This window comes from Pelmatolapia mariae, linkage group LG6 (assembly GCF_036321145.2).
Source record: "Pelmatolapia mariae isolate MD_Pm_ZW linkage group LG6, Pm_UMD_F_2, whole genome shotgun sequence".
Lineage (NCBI taxonomy): Eukaryota > Metazoa > Chordata > Actinopteri > Cichliformes > Cichlidae > Pelmatolapia > Pelmatolapia mariae.
Window position 1 is genome coordinate 24,822,097 of NC_086232.1, and position 17,213 is coordinate 24,839,309.

At 41.9% G+C, this 17,213-nt stretch overlaps 1 protein-coding gene across 4 annotated transcripts in view; it reads right to left on the reverse strand.

The window, feature by feature from the left end:
• Nucleotides 1–2,675: 2,675 nt before the first annotated feature.
• tbc1d1 (TBC1 (tre-2/USP6, BUB2, cdc16) domain family, member 1) overlaps nt 2,676–17,213 on the reverse strand; it is a 48,123-nt gene continuing 33,585 nt past the window's right edge. For all 4 annotated transcript variants that reach the window (XM_063476314.1, XM_063476315.1, XM_063476316.1 and 1 more), the window contains 9 exons: nt 16,735–16,920; nt 13,657–13,818; nt 12,781–12,939; nt 10,293–10,393; nt 9,976–10,119; nt 7,720–7,879; nt 6,537–6,706; nt 4,209–4,385; nt 2,676–4,115 (listed from right to left, as the gene is read on the reverse strand). In XM_063476314.1, coding sequence (XP_063332384.1) covers nt 3,912–4,115; nt 4,209–4,385; nt 6,537–6,706; nt 7,720–7,879; nt 9,976–10,119; nt 10,293–10,393; nt 12,781–12,939; nt 13,657–13,818; nt 16,735–16,920 — 1,463 coding nt within the window. In that variant the 3' untranslated portion in view covers nt 2,676–3,911. The remainder of the gene's footprint in view (nt 4,116–4,208; nt 4,386–6,536; nt 6,707–7,719; nt 7,880–9,975; nt 10,120–10,292; nt 10,394–12,780; nt 12,940–13,656; nt 13,819–16,734; nt 16,921–17,213) is intronic.

Consider the following 17,213-nt stretch of genomic DNA (forward strand, 5'->3'; position numbering starts at 1 on the left):
CCATACGTTAGAGCAGTGGCTTCCCAAAGGTAAACAAAGCTAAACAGATAATCTCGAAACTAACACACAGGTTCTTCATTATTACTGAAATGTAATAGCTTAAAATTCCTCCATCAGGCTCTTGGATGGTGGGAGTTCACGTCAGCTTTTAAGGAGGATACAGGCATGTGGTGTAGCTGATCCTGCTGGGAAGGGCTGGGCAGGGCCGGGCTGAGGTGGAGTGTGGACAAGTAAACAGATGCCAAGTCAAATAAAACTCTGTGCAATGGAACAGCTCCGGGCAGCAGGACACATTTAACACAAACACACACACTTTGTACACATTCAGTAGACTGTTTACACACAGCGTAGGCAGCGCAGCAGACGGCGGGGTGATCCTGCTCCATCGCAGCTCACTCAACCAGAGAAAATGCGTAAGCCGAGTTTCAACCACAGTCATGTGACAAATCATCTTTCCCCAACAGAGAAGAAGCTTGTTCCCTTTTCAACCTGTAACATTAGGAGCTCTGACACAGTAGGTGTGACACACACACACATGTGCACACACCACTTCACTGTTACAAAACCCCATAATTGCAACATAAGTAACCTCATTTATCAGGCGGTTCTGGTGGGCTGTGAGGTGTGGCCATGTAAGGAGCAGTCATGCTAATCAGTGACATTTACAGACGAAGGTGTGTCTGGCTTCTGGATGTTATGTAGAGAACATGACTCTCTTTGTTGCTGCTTCATGGAAATCTCCACTCAGCTGCAGTGTCTGGTTTGGATCAAGACATGAGCTGTGCCTTCACCCCACAGATCAGCGAAGCAGTTCACAGACAGCATTAGCAAGTCTTCTGTTGATCCCTGAGGCAAAGTCTTTGTTCTCACGTGGTAGGTCAGAGGTCCTTTACAGAGCAGCAGCACTTCTGGACCTGGAAGGCCCGGGCTTCTCAAATTCATGGTGTATTTGATTATTAGGGAGTAGCTAATGCAAACAGGTGCCCTGCGCTCCAACTGAACGTCACTTATAGGGCCCAAAGGGCTCCACAAACAGAAAAAAGTCCAACATATTTTGGGAAAAAGAATAATCAGGTGTTTAAGTTTGACTGGGAAAGGCATTTCTGAATGAGATTCAACCACTTTTTAAATTATTATTATCAGGGTGACACAAGTTAGAGCGGCAAAGCTGAGATGCTTTGTACAGGTGCAGAGGAGGGATAATGGATATACTGGACAAAGGACGGTGAACATGGAGCTGCCAGGAAAAGAGGAAGGATCAGGGATATAGAGGTGGAGGACATGCAGAGGGTTGGTGTGACAGACAAGGATGCTAGGGATAGGGGCAGCTGAAGGTACAAGTTTAACTGTATTTTTTTCTATTACTTATTAAAATAAAAATATTTTATTAAATATTTGAGGCAGAAAAAAACCCAACACACTCACCTGTGGCTTTCTTCCATTTTTCAGTCCCTTGTTTGCAGCCATGCCATCTATTGCCAATATTAACAAAATTTTGGGTGGTTTTTTGGGGGCTTTAAATCAAACTCGAGGAGTTTTACTAAACCTTTTAATTAATTGTCCAGGAATAAAAGCCATTTTTACACATTTTCAGGAACTCAAAAGTAATTAACACACTTCAGGATATGCCAAGATTGTTTTTAACACTTGGAAATCCTTTGATGTCAGTGACTGCCTGAAGTCTATAACTCAGGGACGTCACCAAAGACTGTTTTTCCTCCTTTGAGATATTCTGCCAGACTTTTACGGCAAAACTTTTGTAAAACACCTTGAATTAAAGCTGGAAGTCTGCATTTCAAACACACGTGGCCTGCTTCATTCAGTATTCACTTTGGTGTTGTACACAGTTCACCAAACTATAAAAAAGTGTCTTTCAGACCTACTAACTGTAATATGATCATTGCATAGCGTATCAAACTGTAACTCATTTTTAATTCATTAACATCCCAATTTAAGCGTTGCATATAGAAACGCACCATTTATGTGCTTCTATTCTTTAAATTAAATAAGCACATTTTATTCTTGCACACAAATACCTGTAGCGATCTTCATGAGTGACATTTCTGTGATTAAAAAAAACATCCAAGGATGGCTCCAACCCGACCGGGTGGCTGATTAAGACATGCTTGGAGAGGCCCGTAAACAGGTTTAGGAATGGAAGGAGAAAAAGATCTCTCGGTGAAATCGTATAGTCCTCTTACATTCTGCTTGACTAACACAACAACCCAAACACAGAGGGTGAAAAACAAAACAAAAACTAAGCATGCATGTACACGCACTACAAAATATTTTTGCAGAAATTCAGTTTTCTGTCTTTTGTCTGGGGTCTTGCTGTTGGTGTCTTTTTTGCTTTCCTGTTTCATGTACCCACTCTCACACTATATGCAAACTAACAGGGTCACAACTTGCCCGAGCACGCCACTTCTCCAACCTCAGGAGGAGTTCCTGTTAACAAATACACGTCTGTGTTTTAAGTACAGTGTACAGCGCACGTCTATATACTGGAAACCTTATATCGTATTCAAAAATGACTGACATGTTTAGACAGGAGGTGGTAGAATCTATACATCCGACACATGTTGGTCTGGAGTGCAACACACTCACTCACTCACTCACACACACACGCACACACACACACACACACACACACACACAAAGAGAGCTGGCTTCAGACGTGCTGGAAGAATATGAAATGTATTTTAAAGTACAGAATAGCAATAATCATAGTAAAACAGAACATGTGCAAAGAGAGTCAGGGGTAAAAGAAAAATATCTTTACAGTGTAAACCGACAGGTTTGTTGCAATCAGTGAGAACATTGGCACGCAGTAACATTCAAACACTCACGTACAGGCACACCAAGCTGCAGCTCGGGCTGAAGAATTCAGTATGTTGCATACAGTAAATGATTTACGGGTGACAGATTGTCTCAACAGCAGAAGTTTTCCTCTTTAAAGTTAGCGTCTTTTGCCGTAATTTTGAGTGGCTCCTCAGTAAATGTGTGGACTTCCCCTCGCTGGAGCGGGACGGCTAGGCTTTCAGATTTTTCCCATCAATGCAGATGAATTGACGTGTGTTTAAAGGTGAAACAACAGGATGTGAAATGAACTGGATTTATTGTGTTGCTTTTCCTGGAAGCTGCTGTAACTTAAATGAAGTTCAAGTTCAAATTGCGCAGGGCCAGGAAAGCCTAAGAAGAATCAAAAATAGTTCACCCCCATCTCAGAATATGAGCACCATCATCATCATTTAGCCGATGTTATATTTAATCTTTGCATTACAAAAACCCCCAAAACATTTTGCTGCTGTTTATTTCTTCACCCATCCCTTCATCTCACCTCCTTCTTACAATCTCATTTTCTTTGGGAGGAACTTGTGTTTCTTAATTATTGTGATATTTGTAACAGTGCTCTGAATACTGCAGAGTGGAGTCTTTGTTCTACAAGCTTGCTGTACATTTTTTGCTGCATCCAAAAACACAAACAAACCCCATTTATCACACACACACACACACACACACACACACACACACACACACACACACACACACACACACACACACACACACACACACAGGTGCAAAAGTATTTTGTTTAACAGCCGAGGCCCGGCGGGACAGTCAGCGCCATCTTTGGGGATTATTTATGTTTATTTATTAGAGCACAGGAAGAGAGTATTATCCTTCAACCTCAATCCCATTTCTGCCACTATTTCCACTCTTGCTTCCATTTTAACATCTGTCCTCTTATCATCATCATCATCATCATCATTATTATTAAAACATTCCAGAGGCGGCAGGATTGAGGCAGAGACTCATTAATCGACCCTCGCCAGCAGGTGAAGCAGCGAGTCCACAGTCCTGCTATTGTGCTGCTCTCTGCCCTCCAGCTTTGACGCTGCTGTGACTGTCTGTCAGACGGACAGTGAAGGCAGCGCCTGTCCGTCGGGGTTGGCGTTTATCCCGAGGCTGGTGAGGAGGCCCTGGAGGTGTGTGATGGTGTTCAGCAGCTGCTTCTTCTCCTCCTCCAGTGCAGAAACCTGCTCCTTCAGCTGCCCCTCTACCTGGGCCAAAGCCTCCACTCGACTCTCCAGGTTGCACACTCGAGCGTGGGACACCTGGGTGAGAACAACGAGGGAGCGGTGACCTAATGGAACAAAGAACGGGCAAAGGCAGCTTTTCTTCTTTTGTGCAAGTGTGTGTGTGCGTACCTGCAGCTCCTCGAGCAGGTCGAGGTTCTGCTGTCGCAGGCTCTGATTGGTCCTCTCCAGCTGCGCGGCTCGCTGGTGCTGGTTGAGGGTCGGGGGCGTGTCCAGCAGCTCATCCTGCAACACGTGGTACTCCACCTCATAGGCTTGGAGCTGCTTGGACACATCCATCTCACAAACCTGAAGCAGAGGCATTTAATAGCTCTCAGCTGGGTGAACATTTGAACTGCTTGGAAACAGAAGAATCGTGTTTCCATCGTGTCATACCATTATAAAAGAATATATGTGAGGAGGATATAAAAGGAATATGACCAGGTTAAAAGTGGGTTTAATTGTTATTTTTACTGATTTGATTGATCTAAAACTCTTGCTTTGGCTTTGTAACTATTAAACTGAGTAATAATGGAAACTCAAAGTACTCCACAAAAACAGCACTGCTCCATTTTGCTTGTGTTTAGCACTGCTGTTTATAACTCGGCTCTCATTATTGCAGCTCGGTCGTTATTCCTAATTGTTCTCACCAAAGACAACACTTGAAGGCAGAAAACAAAAGCAGCCGCACAATCACACAATTCAACAAGACTTCAAACACATTTGGTTTAGAGCTGCATTAACTGAGATTTCTCATATATATCTATATATTTAAATTTAAAAAAATAGTTTTTTGCTCACGTGTATTCCCTTTATTTCACTGAGGGCACTTTGTGTTTCTCAGCAAAATTATGTTATCATTACTCACAGCAATGGTGGTCAAAACTAGGAACAAAGCCTCGTGTGAAACTGGGGATGTTTACTCTACAATGTCAACACATTACACACACTGAGCAGGCTGCTGTTGTCCAGACCAAAGAATTTTTCACATTTCGGCATTACAAAACAATAAACTGACCTGGAGTCTCCACACATCCAGTATGTACACTCCCACTTTTCTTTTTCTTTTTTTTTTTTCAGATGAAACTGTGAGTCATAACACATTTAACATATACACAATCCAATATGAAAAAGTGGCACTGGAGGGAAAGTACCGGCAAGTAAGCAGTTTGCCATCTCATAGAAATTATAAGATAAGCGCATACCTTCTAAAGTATAGCTTACCATGAGTTATTAGCTCGGTGTCATCTGTGATAGCTGACAGCTACATTACCGCGCACCTTAATGGTTAACATTTTCTCATGACAACCATAAATTACACTAAAAAGTGAAACCTGACCAAGACTATGAGATTTTCACCCACTCGAGTCGATCAACGTGAGAGGCCCATCTTACTGACGTGGTATTTTTCCAAATGGTGACGCATGAGGTAAAATTTACATGACTTCACACACACTCCACCCATCAGCTGCTCTCATCACTGTTGTAAAGGCAGGGTGTGGCTCGCCCTGATAGCCTCTGTCACTCAAGCAGGATATCATTCTCCTTTGTCTCATCGTGAAGCCATTAAATTGTCTCCTTTAACTGCTGCGAGTTGTAAAACCAGATCTCAAAATGAAACACATCTGTTCCGTGAACTTAGTAAAAATGTTTTAATAGTTTCGTGAGCTCATCTAGAGCAACAAAAAAAAAAAAAAAGAGAGAAAAGAAAAGAACCTCCAGTTTTACAACAGCTAATCTGATGAGCTCGGTGCTGGTTATCGTGTGAATGATGTCTGGTATGAGTGTGAGTAAAGGCACAAAGTCGCCAAAATAAACTGCAGGAGGACCACCAGGAAATTATTTATAACAAACCTCACAGCTGAACATGGAGGACATTTCAAAGACAAACAAAGGCAAACTGGCTAAAGCTAAAGCTAAAGCTATCCAGAGCTCTGAGCCAGCCACAAGCCAGCAGCCTCGGTATGAGCAACGGATCAAAGATGTTATGAGGAGAATTATGGAGATAAATGAAAACGATTTTTTAATTATATAAATCTTCTCCACCTCCTTTTATCTGCTAAAACGAGCTGGAAAAAAAAAAAAAAAAAAAAGAAGTTACTTTTTACCGCTGACTAACAATGGTCTAGAATAGTTATGCATCACTCTCTCTTTAAAATGAAAGTACACACGTACATTGTGAACAGATATTTCTTTAGGAATTCACAGAGAGTCTTTCTCACTGTCCTACATCCAACTAGTTGTTAGTTTTGTTTCAAACATGAAAATTAAAAATCACGCCAGACCAATTGTTCAGCAATGACTCAATTATCTCAATAGGACGATGGTTCATAACCTTTCTATAACTCCCAAAACTCAATACATAAGATCACACTCATAAAAAAAATAAATACATTTCTGTACTCCAGTGTTAAAATGAGTAGTTACACATTACTAAACAACTTTGTCTGCTTATCTAACCTGGTTGATGGTTTTCTCCATCTGTACGAGGCCCAGGTTGGGTAGCATGGTCTTGATGAAATCCACAATAGACTCCAAGCTGTCGTGCTGCAGGATCAGAGGCTTGTGGCTCCCCAGCAGGCTTAAGGCCACCTTGAAGATGACCTCTGACCCCTGCAGGAACAACATATCTGACAGAGGACAAAAAGGAAGGATAAGTTACAGAGGCAAGCGGGGAAAAACACCAGAAAACAAAGGGAAAGGAGGCTGGAAAAGGCTCTAGCGTGACGGCACTCTTAAATTACATATTGTAAAAATCAATACTGACATGTGCTGACAGCAGAGCTTACCCTGTTTAATGGCAACTTAAAGGCTCATTAATGGGAAGAATGATTTGACGTCAGCAGAAAACGTTTAAGCAAACATGAATGTAGGCCAGTGTGAATCTGCAGAGCCAGAGAGCATTTGTGTGTGTATACTGTGAATACATCAGGGTGTGGTAAGGGTTAGGCAGGATTGCATGAGATCATACAGAAGATTAAGGAATGGCAGCAGAGGTGTGGGCCCCACAGATGATATCAAAGACCTGACAGTGCAAATGTGATGGCTGCTAAGCGCAACACACGCACGCTCGTGCACGTCAACACACACACAAATGAAGTGTTATGCTCAGATGAGCACAAGGAGCCAGTGAGTCTGGTTCAGTGACTGAGTACTATGTAAGAAATTAGGCGTGAAAACAACAGTGCGGAAGGAACGAGGTAGCGAGAAAGGCAACTGCAGAAAACATATACCCTCTGTGGGCGTGATGGTATTTACACAAATGAGGAAAAGGTCACTTAACAGATAAACAATAACTGTAACTGACTTAAAAGAGTCTCAGTGTGCACATGACTCAATTGAATCCTTTGAATTGAAGTCCCTCCCCATCTCCCTCACCAAACTGTCAGGATTATAGTACTACTTATCTTCAATCAGTTACTAAAATTTCATTTAGCTCCGACAATTTCCTTTCAGCATTTTGGGTTCAAGATCTAATTAGACGAGTTACCTGGGGAGCAGAGATAACTAAACATCACTGTAAACGCCCCGTCATCCTTTTTCCCGTCATGCGTCAATACTGCTGTGCTTCTATCAGGAAGAAGAAACAAGGTGGCGACCCACCAAATCCACTGGGCAGAAATATAAAGCCTTCAAAGCTTACCAAAAACTCTGGCCACAAACCCGAGGGGAAAGTGTGAGGCGAAGACCGTGAGGAACCAGGGGGTGGCATATAAGCTGGGCCCGATCTCCTGCTGCTCCAGGTGGCTGTAAAGATCCCTGTGATAGTCATGAAGCAGCCGCGACAGCTGGTACATCTGGATCTGAGAGGAGCAACAGCACTTCGTTTTAAAGGTGTAAACATGACTTTGTATGAGGTGCTTTTATTATTTCACGCATGCTTTAAAAGCTGGATCTGTTGTACATGAACATTTGTAGGATTTTAATAGAGAGTATTCAGGAAGACAAACGTCTTGGTAAATAATGGAAAGATTTTTTTTTCCTTAAGTTTATGAGGCAAACACGTTTAAGAATGGACCAATAACACGACACCTTATTATGAGATCACCTCCTTGGAGGGTAAAACGAGGGCTTCCTGTGCGGTATGACAATTATTTTTTAAAGCAATTTTTCACTTATCATTAATGAGCCACTCAGTTCATTCACAATAGCAAAGTATAGAGTATTGCACTAAATGTGAATACTTTCCTAACTCTCTCATACAAAGTGCTGCGGTGAGGTCATATCAATTTGTCTTTCTACAGAGCAACTCCAACGTTATCCGTGGTAGATCACATCCACACCAAGTTTACTGAAGGTGCCTCATTTAAAGTGGTACAAGAAATAATCTTTGATTAGATTAATGTTAAACTGGAATGCTGACAACAGTGACTCTGAAACTAGTAAGGGTACACTATGGGAAATGGCCTTTTTACCAGTACTGGATTATGCAGATGTCATTTAAGTGCATGCTGCTGCCTCACTGTGTATTATTGTCACTTAACACTCGAAGAGAACAACACAGTTTATTTTTAAAACCATCTTTAATTAAATTTCACGTCATTTATGATCGGGGTTAGCCATATGAGTGTTTGTACACAAGGATGGGAAAAACTATTATGCACCTCACAGAACTTTCAGGTTAGGCCTCAGCCACAAAGGCCAGTTGTTGACTGCTTGGCAACCACTATTACTGGATGAAAATGAGTATGCAACCAGTTGCATGAGGTTCCTTGCAATTACTATGAAATCAGTCACACAGATCTAGAACATACTCAGTGATCCTGTGGCCACCACGGACCGCAAGGGAAAAATGTGTCTACCTCAACCAGCTTGTGAGTAGCTGCTGGTTGCCGCTGAGTGAAATTGGTCACAAAGAGCTACATGGTGCTGCCGTAAAAGCTTGTAATCACTTTGATTAACAGCAGATTGTCCTGTTTGGCACAGTTTGTGTGGAAGAACCAGACTCGCCAGGAATTCTTTCAGCTTCTCCCCTCTTGGGGTCACCACAGTGGATAACCTGCCTCACTCCGTCCCTAGCATCCTCCTCATATTTGCTTTGACAATATAGAATTTCTCGTTTTGACCTCAAAAATCACAAAATGACTGATGAGTTATTATCTGGTTTTGTGCACTTTCATTCTAGCGGCAAAGCAAGATGAGGGATTCTTCACAAGATGTGTGTATAACGTTGACAAAGTGGAACGCTGTCAAGGACCTTTTGGATTTATTGATTAAGGATCACGAGCACCAAGATTGTAACAGCACTGTTCGTTCGTATTCATAGTTTGAAGCTTGAGAAAAAGCAACAGTCTTGTGCAATATTATTGTGGAGTATGCCGCATGCTGGACTGGTGTTTGACCTTCCAGGACTCCCTGGATTAGCTCACAAGCTTTTTATTGTTACGCGACCTGCGCTTGAATTCAGGAACAAAATACATGATGTTTAGCATGATAACAAGGTTGTTTAGCATTTAACCATAGTATGTAGCTCTTTTGGTTCTAGTTCTATCAAAAGATGAAATTCAACCCCACACTGGAATTCAAAACCAATGACGTAGTTATCTGTAACACGAGCGCTATTTACCAACTTTGTGGCGAGTACTAATGCAACTAAATTCCAATGCCTACCAAGCACTGAGACCATGTCGCAACCTCACCAACGCTCCAGCAGCCATTAATTTACTGTTTTTGTTTGAAAATGAAAACGTAAGCCGACGTGTCATCTAAAAACAAAAAAAGGGGAATAAGAAGCATTAAATTCCAGAAAATGTGAGTTAGTGACATTACTCAACTACGTAACCACTGGAACTGGAGGACTTTGTTCATGTGATTTAAGTATTTAAGAAAGGGAAACATAATGTAGATTAAGTTGTTTGGGGACACTGACAAGAGAATATTGTGTGGGTGAACACTGTACCTGCAGGATAATCATGTCAGGCCTGTACTGTTTGCGGAGCCCAGCATCGTACATTAGAAATTTGAGCATGTTGAAGGCGTCTTCTTCCCCCATGTGTAAAAGCAGCACTCCAGCGATGAAGGACAGGCCCTGGCAGTATCCCACCTACAAAAACGACAACCACAAACTTGATGCCGACAACACAGGGGAGGGAAAACATCTCAAGACTAAAAGACAGGTAACAGCTGGCTTTTTTTCCCCCACTGAATATCAAAAGAAACATGCAGAATGAAAGAGGAGAAAGGCAGAAATAAAGCAAAAACAGAATTAAATGATACCTCAGGGTCAAGCAGTGAGTAGGCTTTCAGGATATTATAGAGAGACAGCTGTCCTGCCCCCAGCTGCGCTTGGAAATATGGATGTGTGGGAAAAGTACGACCTGGAAGAGAAGAGCGGAGCGGCATATTATCTCTCAGCAACGTCCGTATTTTGCATTAAATATAATTTCAGACTAAGCATCTATCTGATGCACCAGATACACAATCGAAAACAAAACTGACACAGTTTTAGAACTGTAACATTTTCTTCTCATGGTTTATTTTAATTCGCTCTATTCTATTCAGCAGCATCTGGGTGTGTCCATGTTTTTGAACAAAGCACATACACTGCTGAACTTCGCTGTGGACGCAGAACTTCTCACTTTGCTGTTGACGTTAAAAAAGAGCTCAGTGCAGCTGCATGCATGTACTCTTTTGGAGCAAACAAGCTTACAAACAGGTTCTTGAGAAGCGCACAGATGAATGCAGCTTTTTAAAGAGAACCGATCCCCGTGCTTCAGAGGCTTAACGTGCATTAGTGGATCGGACGTGTATGTTTCAAAAATGACAATAAGGAATGTACTCCATTTAAAAACAAAACAAAAAAGCACTCTAAGCAAGGGCAGACTAGTAATTGGCAGGTGTGTGTCAGGGGACTGAGGACTTGATTTACAGTTAGTGATGTGAGGTTTTAGAGAACAGAATGAAAACCGTGTGAGTGTATATTAAAGGAATGTGCGTGGGGGATTTAAGCTGGTGAACATAATGTCATGACTCCCTCCCCTGCCTGGAGGAAAGTGTGTCTATTCTGCTACATAAAAGGTGTGGGAATGCGATGCGTTACACACCTACAACCTAACCAAAAAAAAAAGAAATCCCTATTTTGCTTGTTTGTGTGAAGGAAATAGCCTTGAGCTGCCATAAATCTTCTACCTGCATTCTTTTTTTGTGTGGCTCCAGTGTGACAAACACTGTGTGTTTATCACACTGCATACAACACCTTTATATTAGGCCATGTATGCAAACCGCCAGTTTGTATGTGTACGCCGTTACAGCTGTCCCTGCCCTATTAGATGTAGAGTAAATAACATGAAAAACACACGGTCAAAAGCAAAAACTGAGGGAGGGGAAGCACTACAGGGACAGATCTGTGGGTGGATGTGTCTATGTATATATGTGGGTGTTATATGGGTGGGGTGTAGGTAGTGAGTGTATGTGGGTTTTTGGGTGGGAGGTGTTGGGAGCATTTAAGGGAGAAAGTGTTAAAATGAGGTTTGACAAATACAAAAGAATATATGCAGTTTGTGTGGCGTTTGCTATGTACGTTTGACTTCTTAGTATCACGCAGAAGGAAATTTACATTTTTCACAGTACTTGTCAAAGAATGTCCATAAACCAGTGGGAACAATGAGGTGTTTGGCTACGTGAATTTATAAACGTCACACACGTCACACAAAGAGACTGACAAATTGATTATTTAAAAGCAACAGTTCTGCTAAAATCGTATGTTTTCTTTTCCTTTATGCACTGTAGCTACAAAGTAGTGATTATGCTTGGTATGCATGCTGACTGACGTGCCAAACAAAAGGATTAGAGAGGCTCCTGTGCTCACAATCAGCTGTTGCACCTATATTAAAGGTTATAGATGTACAGGGTATGACGACAAAGAATCAGACACTTTACTTTCTAAGTAAATATGGCTCTTAAACCATTAAAGGCATTCTCCTCATAGCCTTTCAGCTTGCTCCTGTTATGTTTGGCTCACTCTTCGGAAGTCTCATTCTGAACACCTGAAGGGGCAAATCTGTGATACACACTTTTGACAGTTTGTGCTGCACGTTCAACCTGAGACGCCTCTGGGTCATTCCAGTGGAACTCGACACTGACTGTCTAAACACAAAAGCACAAATGATGCTCCTGATTGGGCTTCAATGTTAAAGGATCAGTCCAAGGTCATGAGGAAACTGCCAGTGTGAATCTGCAAGTGGTCTAAGTGTGACTGTCAGGGAGTCATCCAAATGTAGCAGAAGGGCATAAATAAGAACACAAAAAAAGGCAATGGAGATAACAATCAAGTTTAGCTCAAGAGGCTTTTTTTTGTTTTTAAATTACAGGTTCTTCAACAGGCAGCCTGCAGGCCAACGATCACCAGTGGTAATCAGGGGTTCAAATGGGATTAATAATGTGTTGGCAGTGTTTGTGGCATACATAGCATTTAGAGAAAATATATTATTTAAAGAAACAACCAACTTACATTTAGCTGTAAAAGAAAGTGTGTAGGCATTTTATGTATACAACGGCTGCAATTAGACTAAAGTTATTAGACTTAACTGATGACATAAAATGTGTTTATTTATTTACTGTTTTGAATTAGACTGTGATTTGTAAAATATAGACATTGTTAAAAATCACTTTTGTGACATTGACGACATGGGAAAGCGAATGTACCAGGCACATTTAGATAACCCACACGCAGTTTAACCCTGCATGTTAACCGTGGATGCATTACCCAGGTCGATGAGGATGGCATGTTGCTGTGAGGTGAGTTGTTTCAGCAGCTCTTTGTATGGAGTGTGATTAGAAGGGGGCCGGGAAGGGACTGTCTGTGTGAGCCGGTACTGTTCGGCGAGAAACTTCCAGATCTCTCCTCTGTGCTGCCTTGGGACACCTGCCAGACAGTGATAAAGGAAGGAGAGGGTGATGAGGACAAACGTGGGACAGAACGCTACCATGCTGAGTGAAACGCGTCAGCCATGTCCAAAGAGATTTCTACCCTTCTTGAGTTATTAACTATTTGTACATGCCTGTAGAACTTAGTAACATAAGTTGTCTCAATCATAACTTTAATCTACTGATATCTCGAGCATCGTTCAATCACTGTTTGCCCGCTTCTTGCATGTAAAATTTACTCTCAGCTTCCTCTCAGATGGATTATCCAGCTTGTATCCCTAATTCACCAGGTTCTCAGACTGCTATTTGTTATATGGTGACCTTTCTGTGTGTAAATACGTGTGTTGGACTCGTTGTTCGAGGCCGTGTGCACAGTAGATAGCCTTCCTGTCCATGGTGCAGAACATGCTGATACTAGAAAATGGACAGAACAAAAAGGCCTGATGATTAGAGACACGCACCAGAGATAAAAATGTCAAAGGAAATAGACACCGAGTTCACTGTGCGCAAAAACAGTGAGTAGAACGCCTCATGGAATTCAGTCACCTTGCTTTTGCCACATTTTAAAAAACAGTTATGAAGATAAGTTACAGTTTTTGGAGCTTTGTGCATTAAGGTTTGGTCAATATTTGCACATCTCTGCTGATTTTAAGAAGAATAAACATTTACAGGAGGAACTGATATAGAGTATGTGTTTGTGGAGCCAAGTATGTACCTTGTGCAACTGCAGTATGTATGGTCTCAGCGTCAAATTTGACCTTTGCCCTCCCAGGAGTTCCTAGCATTTTCTCCCACACCAGCGTGACCTCCTTCAGACACGGAGTGATTTCTTCATAGTCCAACTTCAGGCGCTTGTTCTGCAGATCGTTCTCTGATGCTACAAACACAAACACACAAACAACGCATGTGAGAAAAAGCAACAACACTGTGCGTTTGCTGGTGGAGCTGAGGTGTTAGGACTCTGTTTCTGAGAACTATTTGAGCGCATCATCTCATCATTATGTGCGCTGTTCAAAACTCTCGAAATTATGCGCTATCGATTTCAGTTTAGTTTTGCGTATTAAAATGAGCCTCACATAGGCTCATAAATTACTAATCCTGACTTTCGTTCGCTCTTTGTTGTGGCAAAGTGATGAGCAGAAACATGCAGCTGCACTGCATTAATACACTTCTCTGCAAAGGTCAGAAGATACAGGTGATAGTGAGTGGAAAAAAAAGAAAAGAAAACCACTAAACAGGGGTGACAACTTGCTTGATGACTCTTCAGGTTCTTTAAGGAAAGTGTCCCCTTTACATGGCATTCAGATTGCAATTTACTCTACTGTGGTTAACCATGCTGATTATAGAAACTTTACTGTCACTAGATCTGCTTCTAAGGGTGGTTTTATTGCAACCCCTTCAAAGGAACATAAGACCACAGCTGTCTGTCCGAGCCTCTGCAACATCCTGTAGCTGGAATTCTCAATAGATCCCTTCAGTTAGTACAGAAAGTGTTGCTCTAAGCTATGAAACACACAGCTCTTGTTTACGACCAACAGTCAAAAAATACCCCGAGGATGCCTTAATTTTCACATGGAGACACACATCTTCCAATAACTGGATAATTGCAACATCCCCTTGATTTATGAAACTTTTTTATTTGTTTTTTCTGGTTCGACGTAGAGGAAAACCTCCCACTGGACTTTCAGGTTAGTACAGTTTACAAACCAAACAGAAAAACACAAACTGAATTCCGTTGCAACATGTTGACACCAGTGATCAAAGAAGGTGAGGGCACACCCAGCACCCCTCATCTGTTCCTCTCTCTATGACAACACCCTTCCTCTCTCCCGCCCCAAATCTCTTAGCCCAAAACCCATGTCTTCTCTCTTTTTTCTTCTCAGTCAATCCCATGTCTGTATAGTCCCACCACCACCCCCTCCCTATTCCCCCTGTGGACGCCCCCACCCTTTCCGCTCAAATGTGGTGTCCACCCAGTGACCAGCTGCAGCTTGGCTGCGCTCAGGAGAGTGATATCATCATTACAGGAGGACAGAGACAAAGACAGGAGGCCACCCATCGCAGCCGGCACTGCAAAGGACTCTAGGAAAATAAGGTGTAAGAGGAAAAAAAGGCTGAATGAATATAAAAAAACAAAGAAAAAAAAAAGACTAGCAGCACAATTTTATTAAACAAACTAAGAAATGTAATTTTAGGGCTGCTTTGAACTCACAAAATAAACGGTCTAAGGAAAAAAAACTGAAAGAAAAAAAAAAGCTGTATGAATACCTTTTATGGGACATAAATCAGAAATGTAGAGGAATGACCTGGAAGTCATAATCTAGAATAATGGGAAAAAACTTGGAGCAGATAGCTGACACACCCAGAGTAAGAATAGATGCTGAGGCTGTGGCTATGCCGTCTGTCTTATCATCTGTTCAGAGCAGTGTCTCGTCACTCAGGAGCGGCACACTGCCAGGAGCCCAGCTAGCGCTCCTTCTCTTTCCTCTGTCTAGCCTTCTCCTTGTCTCCTACTTTCTTTTCTTTCTCTTTCACTGCCGCCGGAAAACTCCACCCTTGATAACACACAACAGGATAGGATAACCCACCCTGGAGCTGACAAAGATACGCACACATTGATGGACGCGCACGCGCGTGTTTTCATAGTTGACCCACAAACCAGGCGGCAGCAAGAGAGATAAACTCATAGAATGGAGGATACGGAGTCGGGCTCCACCCTGACAAATAACGGACAGAAAGGTGGAGTGCACGCTGTGGGAGACTAAAACACAATAAAGCTACAGAGCGCCAAGAAAGCCGCCACACGCTGGAAATGTTTGTATTGGTGTGTGTGTGTGTGTGTGTATAGTGTGATCAGAGTGTCTGCGTGAGGCAGAATTGTGAGGCTGTGGTCCCAACTGTATTTTCTTTTTCTTACATCAATATTGACCTTCATTCGTTAATCTGCACTCAGGTGTAGCACCAATGCTTGTCAATTTATGGTTCATAAATTGAGGCGGAGGTATGACACATGGCTAGATGGGTGTAGATATGAGCCAACTGGGTCAGGAAAAAGGTGGTGCACTTGGCACACCCTTAGATGTGCCTACCAGGAAGCACTTTTGGGCGTGCGCGCGCGCACACACACATGCGATAACATGTTATATAACTTGATCATTTGTGGTTTGTGTTTTTAAATAAAGAAAAGTAGGTGTATACTCAATTTGCAAAGCTTTGTGAGCATACATTTGGAAAGGCGTGTTGCCAGTGTCTTAAACAAAGACTCATCCTACTTTTTAGCTTCCAGAGAAACCAACTCATCGTGTAGTCAATGACTACCGATGAGCCAAGTGAAACAAACAGTACCTGCATGTTATCATGTAGACAGAGCAAATTCAGACAGAACTGCAGTAATATTTAATACACCTCAAACATTTTAGAGTTAAGAGCTAATAAAACACACTTTTTCACAGCAATAAAGCATCATTTGGCTCATCTAGTTTTTCTAATTTGTGTGCATTTCGTTTTGATGTGTACATCTCAAATTCAGGCAAACATTGAAGTTTTTTCTCCACCTCAACAGGATGCTTGAGTAGCTGCCGCGTAGATTACGGGCTGAACACCACAACACTGTGAAATGCGATGGTAAAGTTTGATTATATGTCTCACTGTAGAGAAGTTTATTTTAACTTCTCTGTTTAGGGTTATTTTTTAAGAGTTGTTACTTGTAAATATGAATAAATCTCAAAAGTCGGTGTGGGCTCATTGTGTGTATCTGTTTGTTTTTTTTAATCCCTTTATTCATCCAGCTCACCTTGTAGCTTCTGGTTCTCTCTCTCCATCCTCTGCAGGAGAATCTGCTGCAGGATGGCCTTCTTCCAGAGATCCCTCAGCTCCTCTTTGGTTCTCTTCGTCTTCTCCTCAGGCACCGGTCTCATTGCTGAGTCCCCAGATCCTCCACCCACGATCTGGGCCACAACCTGACAGGCATCAGACCCATCTTAAAGACATTTAAAAGATTATCATATTAGTTTACATTAGATTATGTTGCACAAGATGTTTACTGTAGCAAATGTAAAAAAGACCTCAATTTAGATTGAGAAATGTATATTTAAAAACAGTTTTGCTGAGCAAAAAAAGCAATAAACACTCAAACAAAGTCATTTCAGTTTAAAATGAAACAATCACAAATATCTTCTGGAGTTAGAAGCTTATTAATAAAAACATTTATGAGCAGCACATTCACATTCTTTCATCTGGACTAGCAGATAACACGCCGTTTAAGAACCGCGG